This window comes from Cervus canadensis, chromosome 28 (genome assembly GCF_019320065.1).
Source record: "Cervus canadensis isolate Bull #8, Minnesota chromosome 28, ASM1932006v1, whole genome shotgun sequence".
Taxonomy (NCBI): domain Eukaryota; kingdom Metazoa; phylum Chordata; class Mammalia; order Artiodactyla; family Cervidae; genus Cervus; species Cervus canadensis.
In genome coordinates this window covers 37,902,765-37,927,384 of record NC_057413.1, presented here as the reverse complement: position 1 = coordinate 37,927,384, position 24,620 = coordinate 37,902,765, and the positions used below count along the sequence as shown (strand labels likewise).

The 24,620-nt window shown below is 38.7% G+C and overlaps 1 protein-coding gene and 1 non-coding gene across 15 annotated transcripts in view; one reads left to right on the top strand and one right to left on the bottom strand.

The window, feature by feature from the left end:
* LOC122429488 (muscular LMNA interacting protein) overlaps nt 1–24,620 on the top strand; it is a 293,970-nt gene that overhangs the window by 267,213 nt on the left and 2,137 nt on the right. For 12 of the 14 annotated variants that reach the window (XM_043449811.1, XM_043449801.1, XM_043449813.1 and 9 more), the window contains one exon: nt 15,369–15,422. The exons of the other annotated variants lie outside the window; for them this stretch is intronic. In XM_043449811.1, coding sequence (XP_043305746.1) covers nt 15,369–15,422 — 54 coding nt within the window. The remainder of the gene's footprint in view (nt 1–15,368; nt 15,423–24,620) is intronic. 14 annotated transcript variants of the gene reach the window in all.
* LOC122430230 lies at nt 14,136–14,242 on the bottom strand. The gene has a single exon (XR_006266303.1). It is a non-coding gene; the product is annotated as a U6 spliceosomal RNA (small nuclear RNA).

Genomic DNA, 24,620 nt, shown 5'->3' with positions numbered 1-24,620 from the left:
GTGTTTTTGTTGCAGGAAGAGGGACCCCTTCCAGGGCCCGAAACTGGGCTCTTGTCTAACACTCGGAAATGAATTGTCCGAGGAGACACATGCTGACAAAGCAAGAGATTTTATTGGGAAAGGGCACCCGGGTGGAGAGCAGGAGGGTAAGGGAACCCAGGAGAACTGCTCTGCCACGTGGCTCGCAGTCTTGGGTTTTATGGTGATGGGATTCGTTTCCAGGTAGTCTTTGGCCAATCATTCTAATTCAGAGTCTTTCCTGGTGGCGCACGCATCGCTCAGCCAAGATGGATGCTAGCAAGAGGGATTCTGGGAAGTGGACAGACACGCGGTGTTTCCTTTTGACCTTTCCCGAACTCTTCCGGCTGGTGGTGGCTTATTAGTTCCCTATTCCTTATCAGGATCTCCTGTCATAAAACAACTCACGCAAATGGTTACTATGGTGCCTCGCCAGGGTGGGTGGTTTCAATCAGTGTGCTTCCCCTAACATTTTCAGCCCAATTCCATCCATTATTTGTCTTCTTTATGTAAAGGATCACTCCACTTACAATAAGCCAAGGGTGAGATGTCTATTATTAATAGAATAGTGAAGAATTGACCTAGAAGATGGATTATGAATAAGAAGTACACAGTGTTAGAAATAGGAGGGGAAAAGAAACCCAATTGTAGTAGTCAACTCTTTGGTGCCATTAGATTCTATTGGCTTTTGTTCTCATATTATGGAATATTGGGGGGTTGGAACGGGAGTTTGAATGAGGTAGGAAGACGGAGGGAAGGAAAGAAACTTTTACATACAGGATGAGTCAGGGGCACAGGCTTTAGCCTTCTTCCCAGATACGACTATCCCTTTTTTCCTTTTGGATATTTCACCCTATAAATGTTGACTTTTCTCATTTGTTTCTTTTACCTCCTGTATCTTAATTTTAAAATTTAATCCATTAGTAAAATTTATATTTTTACCATGGGATTGAGAATATCTTAACTGGTATAATCACTGCATAGCTACTCAGAGAACTGACCCTGTGAATCTACAGAAATTCAATAATTTAAAATATTAAAGGCATATTTCCAACATGCATTAAATATTTTAGTAGCTCCACTGAAATGAGATTTTTTTTCCTGAGGTTTCTTTTGATATTTTAACAGAAATCAATCAACAGAAATTAAAGCAGATTATGACTCAGCTGGAGAAGGGAAAAATTAAAGTAATTCTATCTTTTACCAACTGATTCAAAGATTAAGGGGGCTTTGAAATAAAAACTTGCTTTACAATGTAAGCTCTAAATATTTAGATCTAAAGATGTAAAAAGTCTTTTATGAATACATTTCAAGAATAAAGCAGCATCCCTTTGAGATAAGTAGTTTACAACTGGGCATAGCTTTAGAAGGAGAAAATGAACCCAAAGTTGTGTGATTGGGTTCAAGGTTACAAAATCCTTGTCCAACTTATAGCCTAATTCCCCAAGAATAATAAAGTGCATAGACCTTGAAACTTTTTTTATTATAACACAAAGTCTGAGAACACTGGAGCCTGGCAGTTGACATCATAAAGATATATTGAGTAGCCCTATTTGCAAAGCGCTGTGTCTGTGCTGCTCATGCATTGGGAGGCAAGGGCCTTTGTCCGGGACCTCTTTTCTATTTGGGAAAAACAGAAATTAACAAATAAGCAAAAAAAAAAACCCTCATTATAAATGATCATTGTGACAACTGCCACACAGATGACGAGTAGTTATGAGCTCATAGAATAGTGATCCTGAACTCGTCTGATGAATCGGGGAATATTTAGTGAGGAAATGATTTCTCATCTAAGGTTTATAAAGAAAATTGGGTTTAATCTGGACATCCCAGCAGAGGAAACAGTGTGGGGATGGTTTCCAGGTGGGAAAGAAAAGAAATAGGGAAAACTCAAGAAAATGAAAGCAGGCCAGAGTGTTGAGGAAACCACTATGGTTTCCGAACTATGGTTTGGAGTTAACAAGAGGTAACACTGCCAGAAGGCTCTGCCTCCTGTGAGGGGGGGCTCATCTGAACTAGTGAGATGAGGCGTCCCCAAAGTTCTGTGTGAAAGGAACTGATATTTACAAAACATAGACTATAGGCTGCTTCCCTTATAGACAGCATTTTATTTAAATTTCAAAGCAACTGTAAAATAGATTTTATCCCCTTTATTTTACATACGAAAAACCAAGGCTCAGAAAGTGTAAATAATGTGTACAGGATTCCACAGAATTAGCTTAACAGCTGGTACTTGACTAATTTTTCTTAAGGAACTTCCATTCCCTCCCCCTTCCAAAATCTGCCAAAGAAGCCGCATTACCATGTTCTTGGATGCCTCTGCTCTGGAATCAGGCTTTCTTTGGGTTAGATGGTGGGATGTGGATGTCAGGACAGGAACTAAATAACCACACGACCGCCTCACTTCCTTCCGTTTCTGGATGAGGAAGCTGAAGGCTAAAGATGGCTCTGTGACACACACCCGTGGGCTGGCGTGAGTGGTTGCTTGAGGCTGGGTTCATCGTGAACCACGTACACTTTTCATATTTTATCCCAGGCTCCAGCCTTAGGCAGCCACAGTTCCAAAGTTAAAGGCCAAGGGAGCCGCTGTTTTCCTAAAACTGACAGAAATTCACTGAGGTAGCCACAGCTACTAGAAAAAGTCACCTTGACTTTTGGAAGCAAAACCTCTTTTCATCCTCCCCATTAATAACGTCTGTTTGTGTTCTTTCTACATAATTAGAAACCCTTCTGTGTGAATAAACGAAGGTAATTTATTTTCTATCATCAGGAAGATAAACCGTGTTGCTCAATTCGAAAATTTCTCTGACAACTTTTGGAGTTAATGGAAATTGGATAACTATTAAGCTTCTGTAGAAGAGAAAACCTTTGAGGTGGGTGGAATAGGAGGAAAAGCTCTATAAACTCAAAATTGGTTTTTAATGTTTTGAGATTTTTCAGGAAACTAAAACCTGAGCCCTGTTGGCCTGTGACAAACTGTCTTTGAAATGGATTAATTCATATAATATGTTCATAAAGAATATCCTGTTTAAAATGGCTAAATGTAAATTAATTGGACTTTTAACATTAAAACAAAGAATGCCAATGAGTAGTTGGTGGTTCTGAAAAAGAAAGTATTAATCATAGTCAGTATTTTGCTAAGTTCTCCACTAGAGGGCAGAAAGAACAACTCAACACTATAGAAGGCTGACATTTAAAACCAGACATGTGTTGGGTTATCTCATCGTCAGTTATCACTTAAAAATGTACTTAATATAGTCACAAGAAATTGACTTGTACATTTTTCAGGAAATGAAGAACAATCCATCCATATATACATCCCTAAACTCATGTGCTGATACCTAGCTGAAGGTTTTCATTGTAACACTTTTAATAAAATCACCATGAAAAGAATTTGCTGATTGGAAAGAGATGTGAAGGCAGGTTGGATGGAAGTTTTAGCAAAGAAGGGTATATTTGGAGAAAGATTCATTTCACAACTCTTGTAAAATAACATACTGGCCCCTCAGAATTGATGAACCATGCTTCTGTTTTGTAGGCATTCATTTGCCCCTTGTTCAGATGGAGGCACTAACGAAAAATGAACCCTCTGCATTTCACAGCACTCAGCTGCCACCTGCCCCATCCCCACTGCCTGGTGTCTTAGACCAGTTTCCTTAGCAGTGAAGCCTGAGATAGGTGTTCGGAGTTTGTGATCTGCTGAGGATGTGGTTCTCCAGAGAAACATCCTATAAGGGAGAGTATATATCATGATTGGAAAGGGCAGGGAGAAGAGAAAGAATGATCTCAGACAGTCTAGCCATAGCCTAGTTCACAGGGAGAGGGCTATGGACCATAAATTGCAAGATCATCCACCCTTGAGGCAAAGGAGCTGCCCTTGGATACCCCTCATCTGTCATCACTGGCTGTGGACCTTGGTGTGGGTGGAGGGTCAAGGAACTCAGTGTTTGGACCCACTTCTCAGCTGAGGGCAACGGTCTGTGGAAGGAGGCAGCTGTGGGCTCTGAAGTAAATGAAATCCCTGATAGAGGCATTTATCTCTTCAAATTGAGTCTTTAAAATATATGTATTTTGTGCAATATATGTGCAATGCATATATGTATGTCTAAAAGATAGTTAAATATGTATTTCTTTTTTTTTTAAATATGTATTTCTTAAAAGACATTTAAGAAAAGGAGCAGCATTAAAAGGTTAGATAAGCAGCTATCTTATATATGAGATTGATCCCTATGAAACTGTTTTATTCAACAGCTCTTGACTTAGAAAAACATTAGCTTTACCAGTTTCACATTGTTCAACCTAATTGTTGGTCTCATCCTTTAATTTGCTTTGTTATCCTTTTATTTACTTCATGTAACAAAAGCCATATATGAAATCTGGCATTTATAAAATCAAGTAGTCTCATGTTGAAACTTTAGGGCAAAATTTTCCTGTATTGCTTCCTGTTGCTTAATGTGACCACTGCTTTTTTTTTTTTTTCTTCTCTTTTACTAAAATTTGGCCATAAACTTGTTTCTGATCACTAAATTTGTTGAAGTTTACCCGTGTGTGACTGATTGAGGTACAACTAGACACTTGATTAACAGTCATCGAATAATGGTGCTCATTTGCCCTCACATGGTCCATATATCCTGTGATTCAAATAGAAATCTTTTTCGTGGAAGAAAGATATCTCAGTGGACTAGACCTTTCCCCAGGTTATTTCAAAGTATTTATTTAGATCCCGCTGGACAATGAAACACTTTCTTAACTTTTGAGATATCCAAGCTATGTGTAAGTTCACTCCCGAAGTATTACAAGTCAACCATTGGGAGGGACATTTTAAGACTTTGGGACTATAGGATTAGGAATGCATGTCTCTGATGGATCTATTTTCTTGTTCAGTGTTTTTTTTTTTTTTTTTTAAATCAGTATATAATTTTTTTTGTCCCTTACAAAAATTTTTTTCTTGAATTCCATTTTAAAGATGATAAGCTGTTCTTCTAGTTTTATTTTCACTCGTCTTGGACAGTAGATCTTTTCCTCCTTTCTTTCCAACTTTTATATGTCTTCTCTGTGTGTGTCTGTTATTAAGTGGATATTCTCCCTCCTGATTTTTTATTTTAACATGAGAAACTTCTCTTTGTATCTGAGATTATCTCATTACATGACATTAATTCTGTCATATTATTTTACATTTTTCATCACTATAATTTTATGTCTCTTCTTCCCAGTTTTCCGTCCAAAAGACATGAATTTAATTTATTAGTTTAGAATTTATCCATTCTACTTGTTGTTATGATGTCCTTGGCTTGAGACTCACCTTCACTTTTATACCCCCCTGTCAATATCCATGTTTTATTTGTTCACTTGGCTCCTTCCATTGTCTTTCATCATGTTGATACCATTCAATTCTAGATATCTATTTCTGGCATGTGGTGGTTATAATTTTTCTCTTTCTTCCATAGTTCTTTTGTGACTTTTTAATGGCAATGATATGCTTATTCAGGGTGTTTTACCTTTCTATATTTCTTGCTGACTCCTTCTGTGTTTATTACTTGAGTCCTTGATGCAAGAAAGTTTCAAGGTAAGTCTTTATTTGGCAAATATTCCGAGGCCTTGTTTGGCTGAGAATATATTTTATGCTTTTGTAGTTATATGACATTTTAACACTGTATCAAATTGTAGGTGATAAAAATCTTGGACAAAGTTGGTAGCATTTTTACCCTGTCTTTCAAAAGATCTCATTCAGGCTTTGAAATGGCTGAAACCTGCTAACATAACTAAACACAGATTTTTCCATGGGCTTCTTAGCAACCAGTAAATACTCCACCTATTTTATGATTTGATATTTAGATAAAGAACTATTATAGCATGAAGTTGTGGTTCTAGCAGGAACATAGCCAGAAGTAAAAGAAGACAGCATCTCTAGAGGGGAGATTTTAGATTATAACGAGGCTCAAGGATGCAAGGCTGTGGGAATCAGGAATGACTGCCAGCTGAGACCAAGTCGCAGGGCCTGGCAGGATGACAGAGCTGGGGAGGGCCTGCTGGTGGGGCAGGGAGCATGGGGGTACTGATAGCCCAAAGGCATAGAGCAGATGTGATGAGTGTTAGGAGGTGCTGACATCATCCCTGAAAGGTGAGCTGAAAGATTGAACAGGGAGATGTGGAGATGGAGAACCAGAGGCCAAGCTCAGGGAGGTGGGACTGGCAGGTACCACACAGGAGGCAGCCTTTTGCTTGACCTGTAGACTTACCGTCCTCAGCTCATCTGCCTCCCAGCCATTCAGGCATCAGCTCCCTCGAGGAGGTGGCTGGGAGCGTGAGGTGAGGAGAGAGAAGAGAGGGGTCAGGTCAGGAGCTCTGGAGGGGACAGGGGCACAGACTGACCTCATCACAGTCATGCCTGTTCTTCCTCTTCAAAACCACTTCCAAATTTTTATGATATGCCAGTTGACATCTGTTGACACACTTCTGGGTTCTGGGATAAATTCCTTGCAATTTGGGAATAGCTAGTTACAATTTAGGAATAGCTGGGGTGGGCAAAGGGAGGGCAGGAATTGTGTGTCACATTGGAATGAAATGGCTAATACCCCTTCTAGTCTATAGAAGAGAAAGAACGGGGGGGGAGAAAAATTCCACTATCGTCATCTGTTGTGAAGGAGACATTTGGTTTATGATTGCACTAGAGTGAGTGTGGGATACTGAGAACAGCGGGAAAGGGTGCTTTGCCTGTAGTACTAAGCAATTGTGCCCCTTAAAGGATAGAGGAGATAAAAAAAACAGCAAATATGCTTCCTTGTCAATTCCAATTTCAGGTTCCAGAATTTGAGTCCTAAAATATTGTTCGAAGGTAGATTTTGCTTCATTTCCATTCCAACCCGGGAGCTGTGCAGTGAAGAAAGCAAATGTGGTGGTTAATCCCCTCTGGGGAGTAGTTTTTCAGTTGAGAAAGAAGCAATTTTAGATGAAAAATGTGAGTAAACACGGAGATGTGGTGTTTATCTTCAAAGTAGGCTGAATGCACAGATGGAAAAAATACCACCTGCTGCCCTTTCGAAGGTGGTCTTTGGAGGAGAAGGGGATTCTAACTCATTTCAAGTCTGGGCCTCCTGGGATTGAAGAGAGAAGGCCAAGAATGAAAAAAATAGCATAGTTGGGAAATCTTCAGTAATATCTCCAAAGATCTATCACAAAGATCAAAGCAGAAAATTCCTGTTTTCTTACTGGTGTTAGACTTACTGGTTCTTAGATACCCATATAATGATGCTATGATCAGCACTTAATGGTGAGTTTCCTATAGGTTTATAAAACAATTAACATACCAAATTCCAGCTCAGCATTTGGGCTTCCCTGGTGGCTAAGACAGTAAAGACTCTGCCTGCAATGCAGGAGACCCAGGTTCGATCCCTGCGTTGGGTTGGGAAGATTCCTTGGAGAAGGAAATGGCAATCTACTCCAGTATTCTTGCCTGGAAAATCCCGGGACAGAGGAGCCTGGTGGACTACAGTCCATGGGGTTGCAAAGAGTCAGAAAGGAGTGAGCAACTAACACTTTCACTTTCACATGAGGATACTCAGTGAATGCACAAAACAATGCTGTGAAATTTCGTAGTGTTTATGAAACTTTACACACCGAGCAAGTGGCACAGCTAAGAACTGATATTAAGGATCCCAGGTAAGATTCCACAGGGAGGTCATTTTTACCATCCTTACAGGTATAACTTCTGCTTCAGCTGTGGCTCAGTGCAGGAGATTCCAAAAAAGGAAGAACTCTTTTTCTTTTTTCTCCTGAGACAGCATTTATCAATGAACACAATAATCCAAGGAGAGAAGGAACTAGAAATCATTTAGTTACCACCCAGAATTTAAAGATGAGAAAACTGAGGTCCAGAGACAAAGTGGTTTTCCCCAATTTACATCGGAAGTTAGTATCATAGACAAATGTGTAAACTTTGGGGCATTGCCTGAAATATTCAATGCTATACCTTTAAATTCTAAAAATAAATATTCAAGCTACTGAAATTGTTTTGTAATTAAAAAAAAAAAAAATCCCAGGCTAATGCTGATGAAATCTTTAAGACGTATGGATAGGAGTAGCATATTTCTGACTGTCATGAACAGCTGCATCCTCATAGCCTATATCATGAACTGCTCTCGTTAAGTACAAACTCAGATTTGTCCCAGACAAACTTAAGTTTGTCCAAGGCATATTTTTTTAAATGCTTGTAGTCTAATTTCCTTTTTTAAAAAAAGGAAGTATAATTGATTTATTATACAACAGTTTGTTAGTTTCATGTATACAACAAAATGATTCAGCCATATGTGTATATATATGTATATAAAAATTATTTTCAGATTCTTTTCCCTTATAGATTATTGTAAAATATTGAGTATAATTTCCTGTGCTGTACTTTAAGCCCTTGTTGTTTATCTATTTCATATATATAGTGAAATGTACCTTCTAATCCCATAGTGATAATTTATCCCTCCCCACTCCCTTTTCCCTTTGGTAACCATAAATTTGTTTTCTATGTCTGTGGATCCATTTCTGTTTTATATATAAATTCATTTCTATCTTTTTTTTTTTTTAAGATTTCACATATAAGTGATATGATATTTTTGTTTCTCTGTCTGGCTTACTTCACTTAGTATGATCATCTCTAGGTCTATCCATGTTCCTGCAACCAAGCATAGAATCTTGAGCAGTAAAATCAATCAGCTAGTGCTAACATATTATAAGCCCTGTCCTCAAGCAGCTTGTAGTCTTTCTGGGCAATGAGACAGATTCCTATTTAACAGCCTTGATTTATTTAATGAGCATTTTCCATTAGGCTTCTGAAGTGGAGCTGACACAGGCAAAATGCCTGCACAGTGATTCTCTAGCCTGGGTTCCTGATTTTCTCACTCATTTGGTCCATCCATTCTGATATTTCTCCCTATTTTCCCATCAGCCCAGTGGTGAGTAATTTCTTTTTAGCTACTCACCCCATATGAACTCTGTCCCTCTTATCGCTATTAGCAGGATTATCCTGTGGAATCTACAATGTCAATGTCAGCCTCTTGGGAAGAGATTCCTTCCTTCTAGACCAGATCCAATTTATCTGTGATGAACCCTCATAACAAGATGAACTTGTCCTTCAAACACATTATTTTGTGTTTGTTTCTACTTAATCCTGAATATATAGTTAATATCTGCTTCTCCCATTGCACTGCAGTCTCCAAGAGGAGGAACAATGTCTATTCATTGACTAACATCCAGCAAAGTGTCTGGCCCATGAACACTTACTCAATAATACCCTTGGTAGGAAAGTATTTAATTACCCAACTTCTGTGTAACTTAATTAAGAACTTTGAATATAGCTCATTTCAGTTGTCAATAGATAAATATTTGAAAAACACATTGATTCCATCAGCTCATACACAGATCTTTTCTGCGGTCTGGCTCCTCAACCTCCGGCATTGTTGGCCTCACCTGAGACCCGTTAGATCTGCAGGCCCCTCCTCAGATCTGCTGCGTCAGAATCTGAAATTTACAGGACTTACCAGGTGCCTCCTCAGTGCTGGGATATGCTGTGAGTCAGGGAATAAAATCTCAAATGTTTTATTTGGCCAGGCAGATCCCCTAGGTGAGTGAAGTAGGCCAGAGTTTTAGGTGTAAGCACGACCCTAGGCGATCTCTGATCCTTGGCTTCCCTCAGTGGGAGCAGTGGGCACTGTGTGGCCTGGAGATTAGCTTCATCTAACCAGGGCACTGCTGTGCAGATCAGGGTGCCTGAAGGCCTAGTGTTGCTGGCCCCTGGAGCGATTCCAGAGGAAAAGACACACACCTGCATGTGAAATCTGTGGACTCAGACTGAGGACTAAATTCAGTTCTTTTTTAAATTATTTTTTCCCTTTTTTAGAATTGAAGGATGGTTAATTTGCCACGCTGTGTTAGTTTCAGGGGTGCAGCATTCTGGTTCAGTTATTCATATATGTACATGGGCTCCCCCAGGGGTCTCAGTGGGTAAGGAATCTGTCTGTCATGCAGGAGACACAGGGGGCGCGTGTCCAATCCCTGGGTCAGGAAGGTCTCCCGGAGGAGGGCATGGCAACCCACTCCAGTATTCTTGCTGGGGGAATCCCAAGGAGGAGCCTGGCAGGCTACAGTCCATGGGGCGACTGAGAGTCAGACACGGCTGACAGGACTGACCACACACGTGCATGTGTATCTATATATTCTTTTAAATCACAGGCTGTTATTACTTGTTTAATTATAGGCAAGATATTGAACATGGCTCCCTGTGTATACAGCAGGTCTTTGTTGTTTATCTGTTCTAGGTACAGTAGTGTGTATCTGTTTACCCCAAACTCCCAGTTTATCCCTCCCTCCCACCCTTCCCTTTTGGGAAGCACATGTTTGTTTTCTGTGTCTGAGAGTCTGTTTCTATTTTGTATATAAGTTCATTTATATCACTTTTTCAGATTCCACATATAAGGGATATCACAGTATATTTGTCTTCCTCTGTCTGACTTAAGCTGAAGAATCGTGAGGGATTTAAGCAGAACACACACGTGCCATAGCGCTGGTTTTAGCATCCCTCGTTTGCAAAGTTTCTTACCAACGAGAAGACTTTGGGGAATGTAGTAAACAACTCCAATTCTTCACCAGTGCAGAATTTCTATAGTTTTGCAAATCAGAAAGCACTCTTTCCTCTGTTTCATCCCTTCCCTCTGCCATTACTAATTTATTCAACACACACTCTGTCTCTCCTCTGCTGCGTGGTCTCTGTACCAGGTCCAGTCAGCCTAAAGGTGAATAACGTCGACTGGACATGGCGTCCAGTGGCTCACAGTCTCCCCACAACAACACTGTACTCAGAAAGCAAAGAGCTCTATCTAGGTGTCCCTTCGGTAATTGTCATGTCTATTTTTGAGAGATGTTCTTAAGTTTACACTCTAGCTTGAGTGGTTCACAAATCTCGGTAGGAGACAGAAGTAGGGGGGATAGCTTCCTGAAGATGAATAGAGTGTAGGAAGTTTACAAGAGGATGTGGTTCAGCTAAAAAGCAATCCCGAGGAGTGAATTCTGAAAAGCAGGTCTAGCACCCTCGGCAATTTAAAAATGGGAACATTTCTTGCCGCACTTCCTCAGGTTCGTCATTTCTGACAGGTGAGAAAATCTGCTTCATCTTTGAGCAGGAGCGAGAGCTGTTTCATAAAAGCTAGCACTCTGGATGTCATTCCTCAGGTAGATTAAGACTTAATTAAATGATTTCACCACATTTGGCATAGTTTCTTTTTCCTTCTCGCTGTAGGAGTCTCTCCAGTTGCTTGGAGGGGATTTTTATCTGTCTTTGTCACAGAAGTTAGCCCTGGAGATGCAGTGACATTTATGAGAAAGCCCCACACTGGTGACAAACACTCCACAAGGCTTTATATTTGTGTGGTGGCAGCTGTGATCAAGAGTGTAATAAAACTCAACTGAAGGTTTCATTCAAATACTGCTTGTTGATTAGCCCCCAGTGGTGAGTGAGCAAAGGTCTGATGAGTGTTATACAATATCTGGGACTGGAGTTTCCATCTGGGATGAAAGTATGTTTTGTCTCACTTCACCCGAGCTTTCCATTTTATTGATCTGTCTATGTTGAATAAAGGTCTGATGATAAAACTAATAACTTTTCAGGGTTTTTTTTTTTTTTTGAGACAAAATAGTAATTTGTTCTCCAGCACATTCACCACCAAGTAAACAGGCTGGGAGGACTCTCTCTGTCCTCCTGTAACGACTAACTCCCTGGATAATACGTCATCCATCTATTAATATATGGGATATATTTCAATGTTTTAGTGTCCTCATTCTCATTCTCACTGTGAGAGGATGTCCCTCCATGTTTGCTGTCCTCACGTGACATTTCCAGCTCTCATGCTTTACAAAACCTCTGTATTCAGCATACATACCCCTCAGCATGACAGTGAGTCCCCTACATGCAAAAGAGTTCTGTTCAGAGAGTGTGTCATAAGTCCAGTTTGTTCTGAAGTTCAACACAGCTAGACGAGGTACCCAGCTAACACAATTGGCTACATAGAACTGTACTGTAATAGGTTTACAATACTTTTCACCCAATAGTAAAAACAAACAAAAAGAAAACATTATTTAATCTTACAATACAATACCTTGAAAAGTACAGTAGTCTACAGTACAGTAGCTGGGGTACAGGGGCTGGCATCGAGTGAATCGGCTAGAAGAGTTACTGACCGGGGCAAGTGGAGGGTAGAGAAGGTGGGAGATGGCAGAGCTGCAAGGTCGGCAGCAGGAGAGGGAGGCACGCTGCAGCGCCTCATCCTGACAGGACTGGACGTGCAAGCGCATGCACAGTTGGTCCCAGCTTTGAAAGTTCGCAACTCGGAGGTTCATATGTAGGAGGCTTACTGTATTTCCCCGGAACATTCTGCGATTTTTCTTCCCTAATCAACAAAATTTCAACATGTCGACCTGACACTTCTTCACTTACCCTGGAGAGTAGGGGTATCTAGGGTCACCCAGGGAAACTTGACTTCATTCTGTTCTCTAAGGTACTGCTTTCATTTAAACCTTTGTCTTTCTTCTCTTTCTCTCTGATTACCCACCGGTCTTCCAACCCCTCCTTCCCCATCCGTATTCTGCTCTTTAGCCAGGGCGATGTCTTTTGACATGACATCTGATCGCATGTGCCCCTTTCTCCCTTGTAGATTCAAGGACTTCTCACTCTTTAGAGAATGAAGCCCAGAATCCTCGTCTGACATCCAAGCTTCATTGTCTTGCATCTCCTGCATGGAGACACCCGTTGCCCCAGACACTCTGAACTGCTTCTGATCTCTGAACTGTACACTCTTGCCTTTAGCACCTGTCCTTCCCTTTGGCAACATGGCACACACCCCACTCCCTCCGTCTGTCTGCCCCCACCCCCCACCCCCAAGCGTCTTCCCAGAGGCATGTTACCCCTTTCCTGCTTTGAAAACACCATCTCCAGAGACTGTCACCCAGACTCCAATCATGACTCTGCTACTTACTAGCTCCAGACCTTGAAGAAGTCATCATCCCACCTCTTGCTGCTTTTGTTTCATTTGTGAAACAGGGTAAAATTAGTGCTCACCTCACCAGATTGCTCTTAACGCTATATAAGCAAATGAGTGAGTGATGTCGCTCGTGTCCAACTCTTTGCAATCCCATGAACTGCACCCTGCTACATGGGATTCTCCAGGCAAGAATATTGGAGTGGGTTGCCATTTCCTTCTCCAGGGGATCTTCCTGACCCAGGGATCGAACCCGGGTCTCCTGCATTGCAGGCAGATTCTTTACCACTTGAGCCACCAGGGAAGCCTATATAAACACACACATATAATGAATTTGTCATGTGAGGAAACTGTGAACTATTATGACTTACTCCATTAACAGTACCACAATTTGTATGTTTTTAGTTACCTTGAGGATAATAAAAAAGCAAACCTACTGGGTCCCAACATCATAAATAGAAGAAAGCATTCCAAAGCCAAATATTTGGGGATTACCAGTTAATTAGAATCAGTTGCTTGCGGTTATTTTTTGTTGGTTAAGATAGCTCATACATAGTTTTTGAAATTCCAGATTTAAATGAATACCTATATTGAAAAAATAAAATGTAAAATAGATATCTGATAATTACTCAATTGCTTTTCCAATGTCAGTTGAATATTTTATCAGGAAAACATTTTCAAATTTCAGGATCTTTATCCTATTGTAGCTTAGGAGAATGGAGATTGACATTTGTACAGACTCTGATGATTCATATAATTACCATACCACTTAGCTTAGGTATGCTTAAATTTTGCTGTCTCCAGGATTTAGGTTTGAGTTTTGAAGGGGTACATAGCCTCTGATCCTAAGCCAGGTTTAGGATCTCAGGGGACCCTGATCAGCAGGAGAGAGCAGGTGCTTTCAGCTGACTTCTGGAAAGCTGTTTGGATCTCTGGTTGGTTTGGGGCCAGATCACGCTTCCATTTAAAGTAATGGTCTCAGGATTCTAGGAGCCCTGATGTTATGACACCCAGGCTATTTTACAGTTCGGACAGAGTGGGATTTAATAAAGCTATAGCTTTAAATAAAAGCAGGCTCCATTCTTTTTTTTTTTTTCCTTTAAAAATATGGAACGCTTCACGAATTTGCGTGTCATCCTTGCGCAGGGGCCATGCTAATCTTCTCTGTATCGTTCCAATCTTAGTATATGTGCTGCCGAAGCGAGCACGCAGGCTCCATTCTTGAAAATGGGCTGGAATAGAGGGAAACTTCAGGAAACTTTAAGGAGATGGGCCTTCCTTGGCCTCCCTGGCAGCCGCTGGTGATGTCCTTCTGGGGCCAAGGCTGCACTCCTGGGACTCTCCGAATTGCCTTGGAGCATCAGGAGCTGGTTACTGATCTGACGGTTCACTGACCAAATCAGGATAAGATGAGAGTCAAGGGCAGCCAATTATTTCCATAGCCTGGATTTGCCCAGGATCATAGTAGAAACTGGGACATTTCTGGGAAATCAAGTATTGTGGTTACTTTAAAGCTGGAGTGAGGAGAGACGGTTAAAAAATAAAGGGAGTAAACAGATTTATTACAAATGATTGCCTTCCCCTTGCCTGTGTCCCTCATTCTGCCTGCCTGTCTTTTTTGCTTGCATATCTATGACTTTTTTCTTTCCTAATAGGTTTAAGGGTATGTATAGTGCTCAGAAAACCCATGCAATAATAAAAAATTCCTATAAAAACCAAAGAACCTCCCTCTGTTAAGGTGTCACCATGTTGCAAACTGCATTATCATGTATCATAGTGGCATCTGGTAACACAGCAATGTTTATGAAGCCCTTGTGTTTTGAGATTCTTTATGTTTACAATAATGCACAATGTTTTACATTTCATATAGGCGTTAACTATCTGCAGAGGCATCTGCGTTGCTGGTCTGAGCATGATTTGTCTCTTTTGCTTTGGAACTTTTCAATTTGAGGATTGTTGTGAGAAAAATAGATTTAACTTCACTTCCTCTCTCTGGTAACTGCCAGTGTATGTTAACCATTCATTCATTCAGTAAACATTTAATAACTGTCTATGCTGTGTGCCAAGCACCGTTAGAGTGTATGTGGGCCACACAGAGAAATAAGATGTGGTTTTAGGCTCTAAGGATTCACCATCTGCTAAAATTTTTTTCTATGTTAAGAATATCTTCCTTTGTTTTTACTAACAATCAAATCTTAATGTTTACACTTGGTAGAATCTACTATGATCAGCAATAATATACTTGCATCATCATTTAACTGCCAACTTAAATTTAAACTTTTATCTCTCCTTACCTCTATCTCTGATCACATCCTGGGCGTCTTATCTGTGAAGCTGAGTCATCCAATGATGGCTATTCCGGAACACGAAACCCTTGATTCCAAAGAGGTAAATGTAGAATATAATTGAACATCTGCTTATCCATCTCCATGTAATATTGGATTGTAGAAGTAAGCCAATCTTCTATTAAAAATTAATAAAATCTGTTTTATTTTAAAGATAGAATGAACTTTAAACTACTCTGTGTTGTTCAAAAACATCTGATAGTTAAGGAGTAAATTCTTGCTTCTCAATGTGGAAGGTGGTACTAGAGGTGCCCATGTATGTAGCACTTTGATCACAAAATACTTCTATCTCATCTATTTTTATGATTTTTCTCTCTGGATTCATTATGTGAAGTCATTGTTGTTTTCTTTTTCTAGAAGGTCAGTGAATGTCCCATAATATTTATAAGTGTCTCTGAGTCAGAAATCCCAGGACCTTCTGGTAGTTCGGTTTTCCAGCCCCCAAGTGAATTTTGCATATGGCAGGTAGCATACAGGCAAAAGTGTGCCATCTCAAATATAGCTCTAAATTTCATTCAAATATTGAGCCACTTTCACATTTTGAACTGACAGAGAAAAATAAATGAAAAGACCTTTCTTATTTTTAAAAAATGCTGTACCAAAGGGGCAAGAAAAAATTGTATTAAAAAATTGAATTTTCTGTCGAGCAAGAACAATTGAGCAATATTTTCTTCTATATCCCTTTAGGCAAAGTGGTAAAGGTAAGGGAAAAAAGTACTTTTTAAAAGGACTTGTCTTTATGAAGGTAAAAAGTGAATTCATTCATTTATTCTAGATACTCTTACAATTTAGTCATGCTCAATTGTGTAGCCTTCATGTTTAAATATATATATATATATATAATACAATAATACAAAAGAGAGATAAAAATAATAAAATTCCAAATAAAATTATAAATGAAATCTGAATTTTTCCCCAAAGTATATTTTCCACAATTTGGGGCATATTTCATAAACTGACATCCCAATTTATGCAAATGTTGAAATTTCTAACATACAGTATTGATGTGTCCCTCTGCTATAACTTTAGTTATTAAAATATAAAAGCATGCTATAAATAGGCATGGATTTGTATCCTTGACCATATCTCTGATTTTTTTCAGAAGCAGGATTATTGGTGTAATGAGTATGCACATATGGGAAAATTTTGATACATGTAGCCAAGTTATATTGCTGAACGATTTTAGCAATTCTTCTTATCAGAAGCCTGTTGGTTTCTGTGGACACATGCCAGCATTAAGAATGATTATAATTACCAATTTATTGAGAGTTTACCATATGTTAACATGCTATGCACTTTAGATGCATTGTTTTACTTAATCTTCAAAAAACATCATAAGTTGAGTATTACTTTTCCCATTTTACAGAGGAGGAAACTGGGGCTGAGGGGTATCCATTTATTGATAATCTATAGATCATATGATATCACATACATGGAATCTACAATATGATACAAATGAACTTATTTACAAAACAGAGACATACTCATCGATATAGAAAATCACAAAATTAATAAGGGAAAAAAGAGAGGAGGATAAATTGAGAGGTGGGGATTAATAGATACACACTGCTGTGTATAAAATAGATGAACAAGGTCCTACTGTATAGCACAGGGAACTATATTCAGTATCTTGTAATAACCTATAATGGAAAAGAATCTGAAAAAGAGTATATGTATATATCATACACACATTCTTTTTCAGATTCTTTTTCCATTAGGGGTTATATATATTATATATAATATATTAACATTATATGTATAACTGAATCACTTTGCTATATACCAGAAACTAACATTACATTGTAAATCAAACTACATTTCAATAAAAATAAATATATATCAAACTAAAAAAAAAAAAGAATGTTTTTGATAATTAAGCTACCATTTTGGGCATCCAGTGTGCTGTGTTTTACTTAGTTACACTGGCACATATAGAGTGATTTAATAACTTTTGATAGTTTGTTATTCTGTGTGATCAACGGTAATATTTACCTGTGCATTTCCCCCAAATCTTCTTTTTCGTATTTATTTACCCTCAAAGCACTAAACAAGAAACCTACCCGTTTTTATAAAGCAATTCTGGCCTTATGACCATATGATCTAGCGAGTAAAGTGTGCTAGTTACTGGCCCAGTGCAAACACACTCATGGGAGGACCTTGATCAAACCTCAGAATTTCCCTCTTGGTTTTCTCTCATTTCCTAAAGACAGCAGCCTGCCTTTCGGACTATCAGATTGCTGTTTCTTTTGCTTGATCCTGCTATTTGTAGGCACTAGTTGTTCAAATTAGTTCAGGAATTCAGTTAAAAACAACCTCAGATGTACTTGATTTAATTTCATCCTTATTTTTTATAAGCCCTATACTTTATAAAGTCCATTTGAAAGGGCTTCCCTTGTGGCTCAGCTGGTAACAAATCTGCCTGCAATGTGGGATTTAATTTGATCATTATTTTTGTAAGTCTTATGCTTTATAAAGTCCATTTAAAAACAGCTAACTCAAAACAGTTCAGCTGATCATCTGGGACAGTGGTTCTTAGCTCTGGCTCAGCATTAAAATCTCCTGGGAATTTTTTTTCAGCCTTGCCCAGTGGCTTGTGTAATCTTCGTTCTCCAACCAGGGGTCTAATCTGTGGCCCCTACACTGGGAATAGAGTCTTAACTACTGGACCACCAGCGAAGTCCCCTCACAGGACTTTATAAAGCCCAAAGAGTGCACTTCCCCTCTAGGAAAATGGAATCAAGAATCTCTAGAGGTGGGCAAAGGCAGGTTTAAAATCTCTGCCGGTGATTTACATGTACAACCGGAGTTGAGAGCCTCAAATTCCAACTCCTTCATTGTCATCTAGAAAAGCCAATCAAGTCAATCTTGGAAACAAAAATTTGAAAGTAAAAGCAAAAGAATCATAAAAGAAATGTTGCTTTAGGGAATGCTTTGAATTAATAAAGATTTGGGTCACAAATTCTTCCTGTCTACTGTCATAAAAGTTTAGCCTATACTGTAACCTATGGTAGATTACTTTTGAGAGATCTGTTCTACATTGAGATTCACTGTTACTGAGTTAATAAAACCTAATATTTTCTGTTTCATTTGACATTCTACACAAGGTTTGGAAAATAGTTAGACTGGGGTTGGGCATAACATCTGATGTGAACCAAGTCCAGGGGCTTTTGTTGTTCAGTTGCTAAATTGTGTCTGAGGAAGAAGAAGGTGAGATCCCTAAATAATGGATTTAAACATTGTGATCAGCTGGCTGATCAGTTTTCAAAGAAGGTCACTTTCATAGATTTCTTTTTCTTTTGAGTGTGCTTACATTTATTTTTTTAAAGTAATTTTATTGAAGTATAGTTGATTCACAGTATTGTATTAAGCTCTACAGCAATGTGATTCAGTTATACATATATATTCTTTTTCATATTCTTTTCCATTATGATTTATCAAAGGATATTGAATGTAGTTCCCTGTGCCATACAGTAGGACTTTGCTGTTTATCCAGCCTATATGTAGTAGTTTGCATCTGCTCATGCCAAACTCCCAATCTTTCTCCCCTTTTCTGCCATTTCCCCTGCAACCACAAATCTGTTCTCTATACCCATTTCTGTTTTGTAGATATGTTCATTTGTGTTGTATTTTAGACTCCACATATAAGTGATATCACATGGTATATGTCTTTCTTTTTCTGACTTATTTCTCTTAGTGTGATAGTCTCTAGGTCCACACATGTTGCCGTAAATGACGTTATTTAATTCTTTTATATGGCTTAGTAGTATTCCACATATATATGTGTGTGTATATATGTGTGTATATATATATGTGTGTGTGTGTGTATATGTATATATATATATGTAGTGTGTATACATATATATGTGTATGCACACATCACATCTTTTTTATTGGCTCATCTGTTGATGGACATTTAGGTTATTTCCATGTCTTGTCTATTGTAAATAGTACAGCTAAGAACATAGGAGCTCATGTATCTTTTTGAATTAGTTTTGTCTGGATATATGCCCAGGAGTGGAATTACTGGATCCTATGACAACTCTGTTTTTGTTTTTTTGAGGCACCTTGACACTATTTTCCATAGTGGCTTTACCAATTTACATTCCACCAATTGTTGACACCAATGCAGTAATTTAGAGCAGACTCTCTGCCTGAGATAAATGCTTTCTGGTTATAGTTATTTAGAAAGAATTAACTTCCATTAGCAGTCATCATCATCATTTCTGATTGTATTCCTCATGTTTGGTGAATTCAGCAACTCGGATCCACAACAAGTTTAGATAGCTCACTTCTCTGTCTACAAGTTTAAATGTGAAAGTCAGGCTGGGAATGAGATATAACTGACCTGCCAATCTTCACATCACCTGCTACATGCAGTCCTAGGTCTATTTCATTTTTAACTTGAAGGTCAATTGATTTCCAAGAACATGATTAAATATGCATTTGGTTCTGACCTTTCAGATCCATTTGTTATTAACACAACTGAAGAGCTAATCAGTCACTACTTGCTCATAAAACACATACTAGGCAAATTCTTCTCCTGTGTTCTTATTCCTTCTCTTTGCAGATTTTTTGATAAATACTTGAGCTGGCAAGATAACAATTCTGCTGGCAAGGTGACCATCTAGGATCGATTTGCTCCTGTGGTGTATAGAAGATTTTGTGTTCATTTTATTTTTAATTCCAGAACCTCCATTGATGTCTCAAGTTCTAATTTTATGGGACAAGTGCCTCCTTCCTTTATTTTTATTCTCTAGATGAGAACACAGAAAAGAGAAAAATAAGTTATTTGTCCATGGAAACCACTCTCATTTTTTTTGTTTGATTCAAGGGTAAAAATGGAATTATCAAGAGGAATGGGCCCACTCTGTTCCCTGCAAGCAATTTCCCATAAATATTATTTATCAAAATCAAGCTTTGATAAATCTTGGATTGCAGTGTTCAAGGTTGTAACCTTATAGAAGTACTTGATATCTGTATATTTGTAACTACTGATGAAAAGAAGATTCATATGCTTTGATTGACAACTGGTTGGAAGTCCAGGGTAAATCTATCTTATGAAGACACCTCATATGAATACCTGAGTAGATCCCTACCTTGCCCAGGCATCCAGGTGGGCAAGGTAAAATAGAAAGAAAGATATTCTGACCACCAGATTTGTAGCAGTGAACCCTATCAACATGACCTTCCTGTGTTGAAAGCCTACAGCCTGTGTTGAGGAAATAAAATTAAAATAAATATTTTTTACCAACCCAAGAGTCCTCCTCACAAAGGTAGTACAGAAGAAACAGCACTTTTATTATTGACTAAGCCTTCAACCAGAGTGTGATGTCTATCACAAGCACCAAAAGATCACAAAGACAAAAGACATCTCACCTTTCAAGTAGGTTGAACCCATTATATATATATATATATATTCTCAAGATAAACAATAATTCGATTTACCCTCAAATAAGAGGACTTGACAAATAGTCAAGTAGTCAGCTGGACAAAAAAGTCAAGTTAAGCTCATTCTAAATCACCTGGTAATTGGGAGGACCACCTGTGTTAGTTCATTGACTTTATACAAAGGAAAAAGAAACTTCTCCTATCTTTATGACAGGAGCCATTTTTACAACTTTGAGCCAAGTGTCAACTAAAGTTAGACTCCCATCCTTCCTGAGAACCTAGGAGAAACTGAGATAAGTCTTCTTCTATCTCCTTTGGATGTTTACCTTTGAAGGAGATGGTTGTCAAGTCCTTGAGACTTCTCTGAGTCTTAAAACTGATAAGAAGCCCATCTAAGTTTCACAAGGATTTATCTCCATTTCCAAGAGAGGAGACAAGTTTTCTGAAACAAATGCTCTAAGAACAAGGGAGGGAAATTTCTTCCTTTACTTTCAGCAAGGGTAATTAAGCCTCTTAAACATTTTTATTTGTCCTTACACCTGGCTGATACGAAGTAGTACCAGAATCTGAGAGTCTGATTCTAAAGTAGCTACTAATGAGAAACAAGTCTCATTGATTTTTCTTCTCTTGGGACTCTGTTGTAAATATTATAGAAGAGGTGAGGATGTGACAATTTGGGGATTTTTCCTTCAAAGTCATTTCAATAGATTCATGTTGGGTTTTATATTGTAATGAATCATGGTAAAAGGCTGAGCAGAGGTCAGAAGGTAGAAGGACTGACTTTCTTGTGGGCACTAGCTTTTCAAGATAAACAAAACAAAATAATAGAATCAGGGTTAATAACTATTCAGGGCTCAGGTCACCAGATATTAAATTTTTTTGACTCCAAATTCAACATTGTCTTTCCTAGAATCCATTAGACCTGCATTCTCCACCTACCATCCTATCTACATAGGACCTTAGCTGCTGAATATTTTGTCACTTCTGTCTTATGGACAATAAATTCTGATGCTAGATCTTGTATTTTTACACCAACTTTAGTAGTTATGCAAATGTCCAAAATATATTTTAAGATTTTCAGAAAAAATTAATATGTAACTGTTAATAAATTATTAGATACATTTTCTGGAAATGACAGTTTGCTTTGTATACCTGAAGTCTGGCTTCATCTTTACAAGAAGACATGTGTAGATCATTCTCTTTCATTTGACAGAAAAGATTGTTCAGAGTTGGTTATATATTGAAAGGGAAGGAAAAATCAATTTACACAGCACATTCTTTAAGAAAGTGCTTTCTGTCACACTGGCTTAAATTTTCACAACACTGCATCACTTATTACCTAAAGTTAACTTTAAACAAAACCAATTTTGGAATGTGACTCCTTTCAAAATTGCAGTTTTCTAAATATCTTATGGTCTTTCTTGTATATACTTTCTTATCCAAAATAACTTTGTTGTTCAGCTGGTGACAGGATGTAATAGCCTTCACTGCTGAGAACTAGCCTGAAAATAATAATTTATTTTATTAATGATTTCCATATTTCTTAAATGTAGACATATGTTTTTCCTGAGTAATTCAGCTCCTTACCTATATTGAGATTGGCAAAGAAAATCGAAAAGTCACGAAAGGTATAGAATTTTGACTCAACCTGTCATAACATCATGTCATTTCAAACCAACTGCTGAATGGTAGTGGTAAACACTACTTTGACCTTTCATTGGGTTCAGAGGAGATGAGAAATGGTGCTCAGTTTTCCAGCCTGGCATCAGGGCATGAGATGCCTAGTCCTCTGCTATCTGATCTAGTTATTTCTATAATTATAACATCTTACATTTGAAGGAGAATTGAGAGGGCCTTTTGTCCAACATTTAATTGAATGTTATAATCCCGTATATCCTTAAATCCTCTGTTGAAACTCTTCTGGGGGCAGAGCCTACCATTTACAAGTCAGACATGTTATATGCTTTAATATGGATGAAACAAACTAATGACTGTATGGCCAACAAAAACAAACAGGAAACATTGAACAAATAAGTGTTTAATTACTCATACTGTAGTCTTGGGCGTGGTATTTAATCTTTTAGAGCCTCAATCTCATTCTCTGTAAAATTAGATCAAAGGATTATGGTGAAGATTTACATTCATGTGTGTAAAGTGCTTAGTATATAAAATACATAGTCCTTCATAAGAGTTAGTCAAAGATGATGATTTCTTTAGATATCTCATAAGAATAACTACCAAATGTTGCCGCTGCTGTGCTTAGTCGCTCAGTCGTGTCCAGCTCTTTGTGACCCCACGGACTGTAGCCTGCCAGGCTCCTCTGTCTGTGGGATTCTCCAGGCAAGAGTACTGGAGTGGATAGCCTATCCCTTCTCCAGGGGAACTTCCAGACCTAGGAATCGAACTAGGGTCTCCTGCATTGTAGGCGGATTCTTTACCATCTCAGCTACCCAGGAAGCCGACCAAATGTTGCTACTCTCAGGAAAATAAAAAACATGCTCATTTTTATTTGTTAGAAGGAAATAGGAGGAGATGTCATTGAGGCATGTTTCTCCTTTCATTCTAAAACTTCAGAGAATTGAAATGTTGAAAATCAGAACTCATTTATTTCATGACTATAGATTTTCTGTGGCTAGAACAAATCAGTGCGGGAGTGCAGCTACCTCTTGTTTTAGCAACTTTCTCTCCACCTCCTCCTAACCTGGCAAATGAAGGCTCTCCTCTGTGACTCAGGGCATGTCCTGTTTCTCTGTTCTGCTCAGCCACTTGGCTTTGCTTCATGCAGTTTTCCTGTCTGCTTCCCTCATTCCTTGCACGTCCCCCGTGTCCCCTATGGAGCAGCTCTGAGCCACAGCTCTCTCAGACCATGGCTTCTTCACCCCTTGGTCTGGCTCAAGACAAAAAACCAACCAACAGAACAAACAAATAAAAACACTGAACTTATTTGTAAAACAGAAACAGAGTCACAGATGTGAAAAACAAGCTTATGGTTACCGGGGGGAAATGGAACAGAGGGAGGGACAAATTGGAAGGTTGGTATTGACATATAAACACTGCTGTATATAAAATAATCAACGAGGTCCTACTGGATAGCACGGAGAACTATATTCATTTTCCTATGATAGGTACACAGTTCAGTTCAGTCGCTCAGTCGTGTCCAGCTCTTTGCAACCTCATGGACTGCAGCACGCCAGGCCTCCCTATCCATCACCGCCTCCCAGAGTTTACTCAAACTCATGTCCATCGAGTCGGTGATTCGGTGATGCCATCCAACCATCTCATCCTCTGTCGTCCCCTTCTCCTCCTGCCCCCAATCCCTCCCAGCATCAGGGTCTTTTCCAACGAGTCAGCTCTTTGCATGAGGTGGCCAAAGTATTGGAGTTTCAGCTTCAGCATCAGTCCTTCCAATGAACACCCAGGACTGATCTTTAGGATAGACTGGTTGGATCTCCTTGCAGTCCAAGAGATTCAAGAGTCTTCTCCAACACCATAGTTCAAAAGCATCAATTTTTTGGCACTCAGCTTTCTTCACAGTCCAACTTTCACATCCATACATGACCACTGGAAAAACCATAGCCTTGACCAGACGGACCTTTGTTGGCAAAGTAATGTCTCTGCTTTTAAATATACACAATACTATGTATAAAATAGATGACTAATAAGGGCCTACTGTATAGCACAGGTAACTATAACCAGCATTCTATAATGGCCTATATGGGAAAAGAATCTAAATAAGAATAGATGCATACAAAAGTATAATTGAATCACTTTGCTGTACATCTGAAACTAAAATGGCATTGTAAATCAACTATACTCCAAAAAAAAAAAAAAAAAAACACCCAACAAAACACAA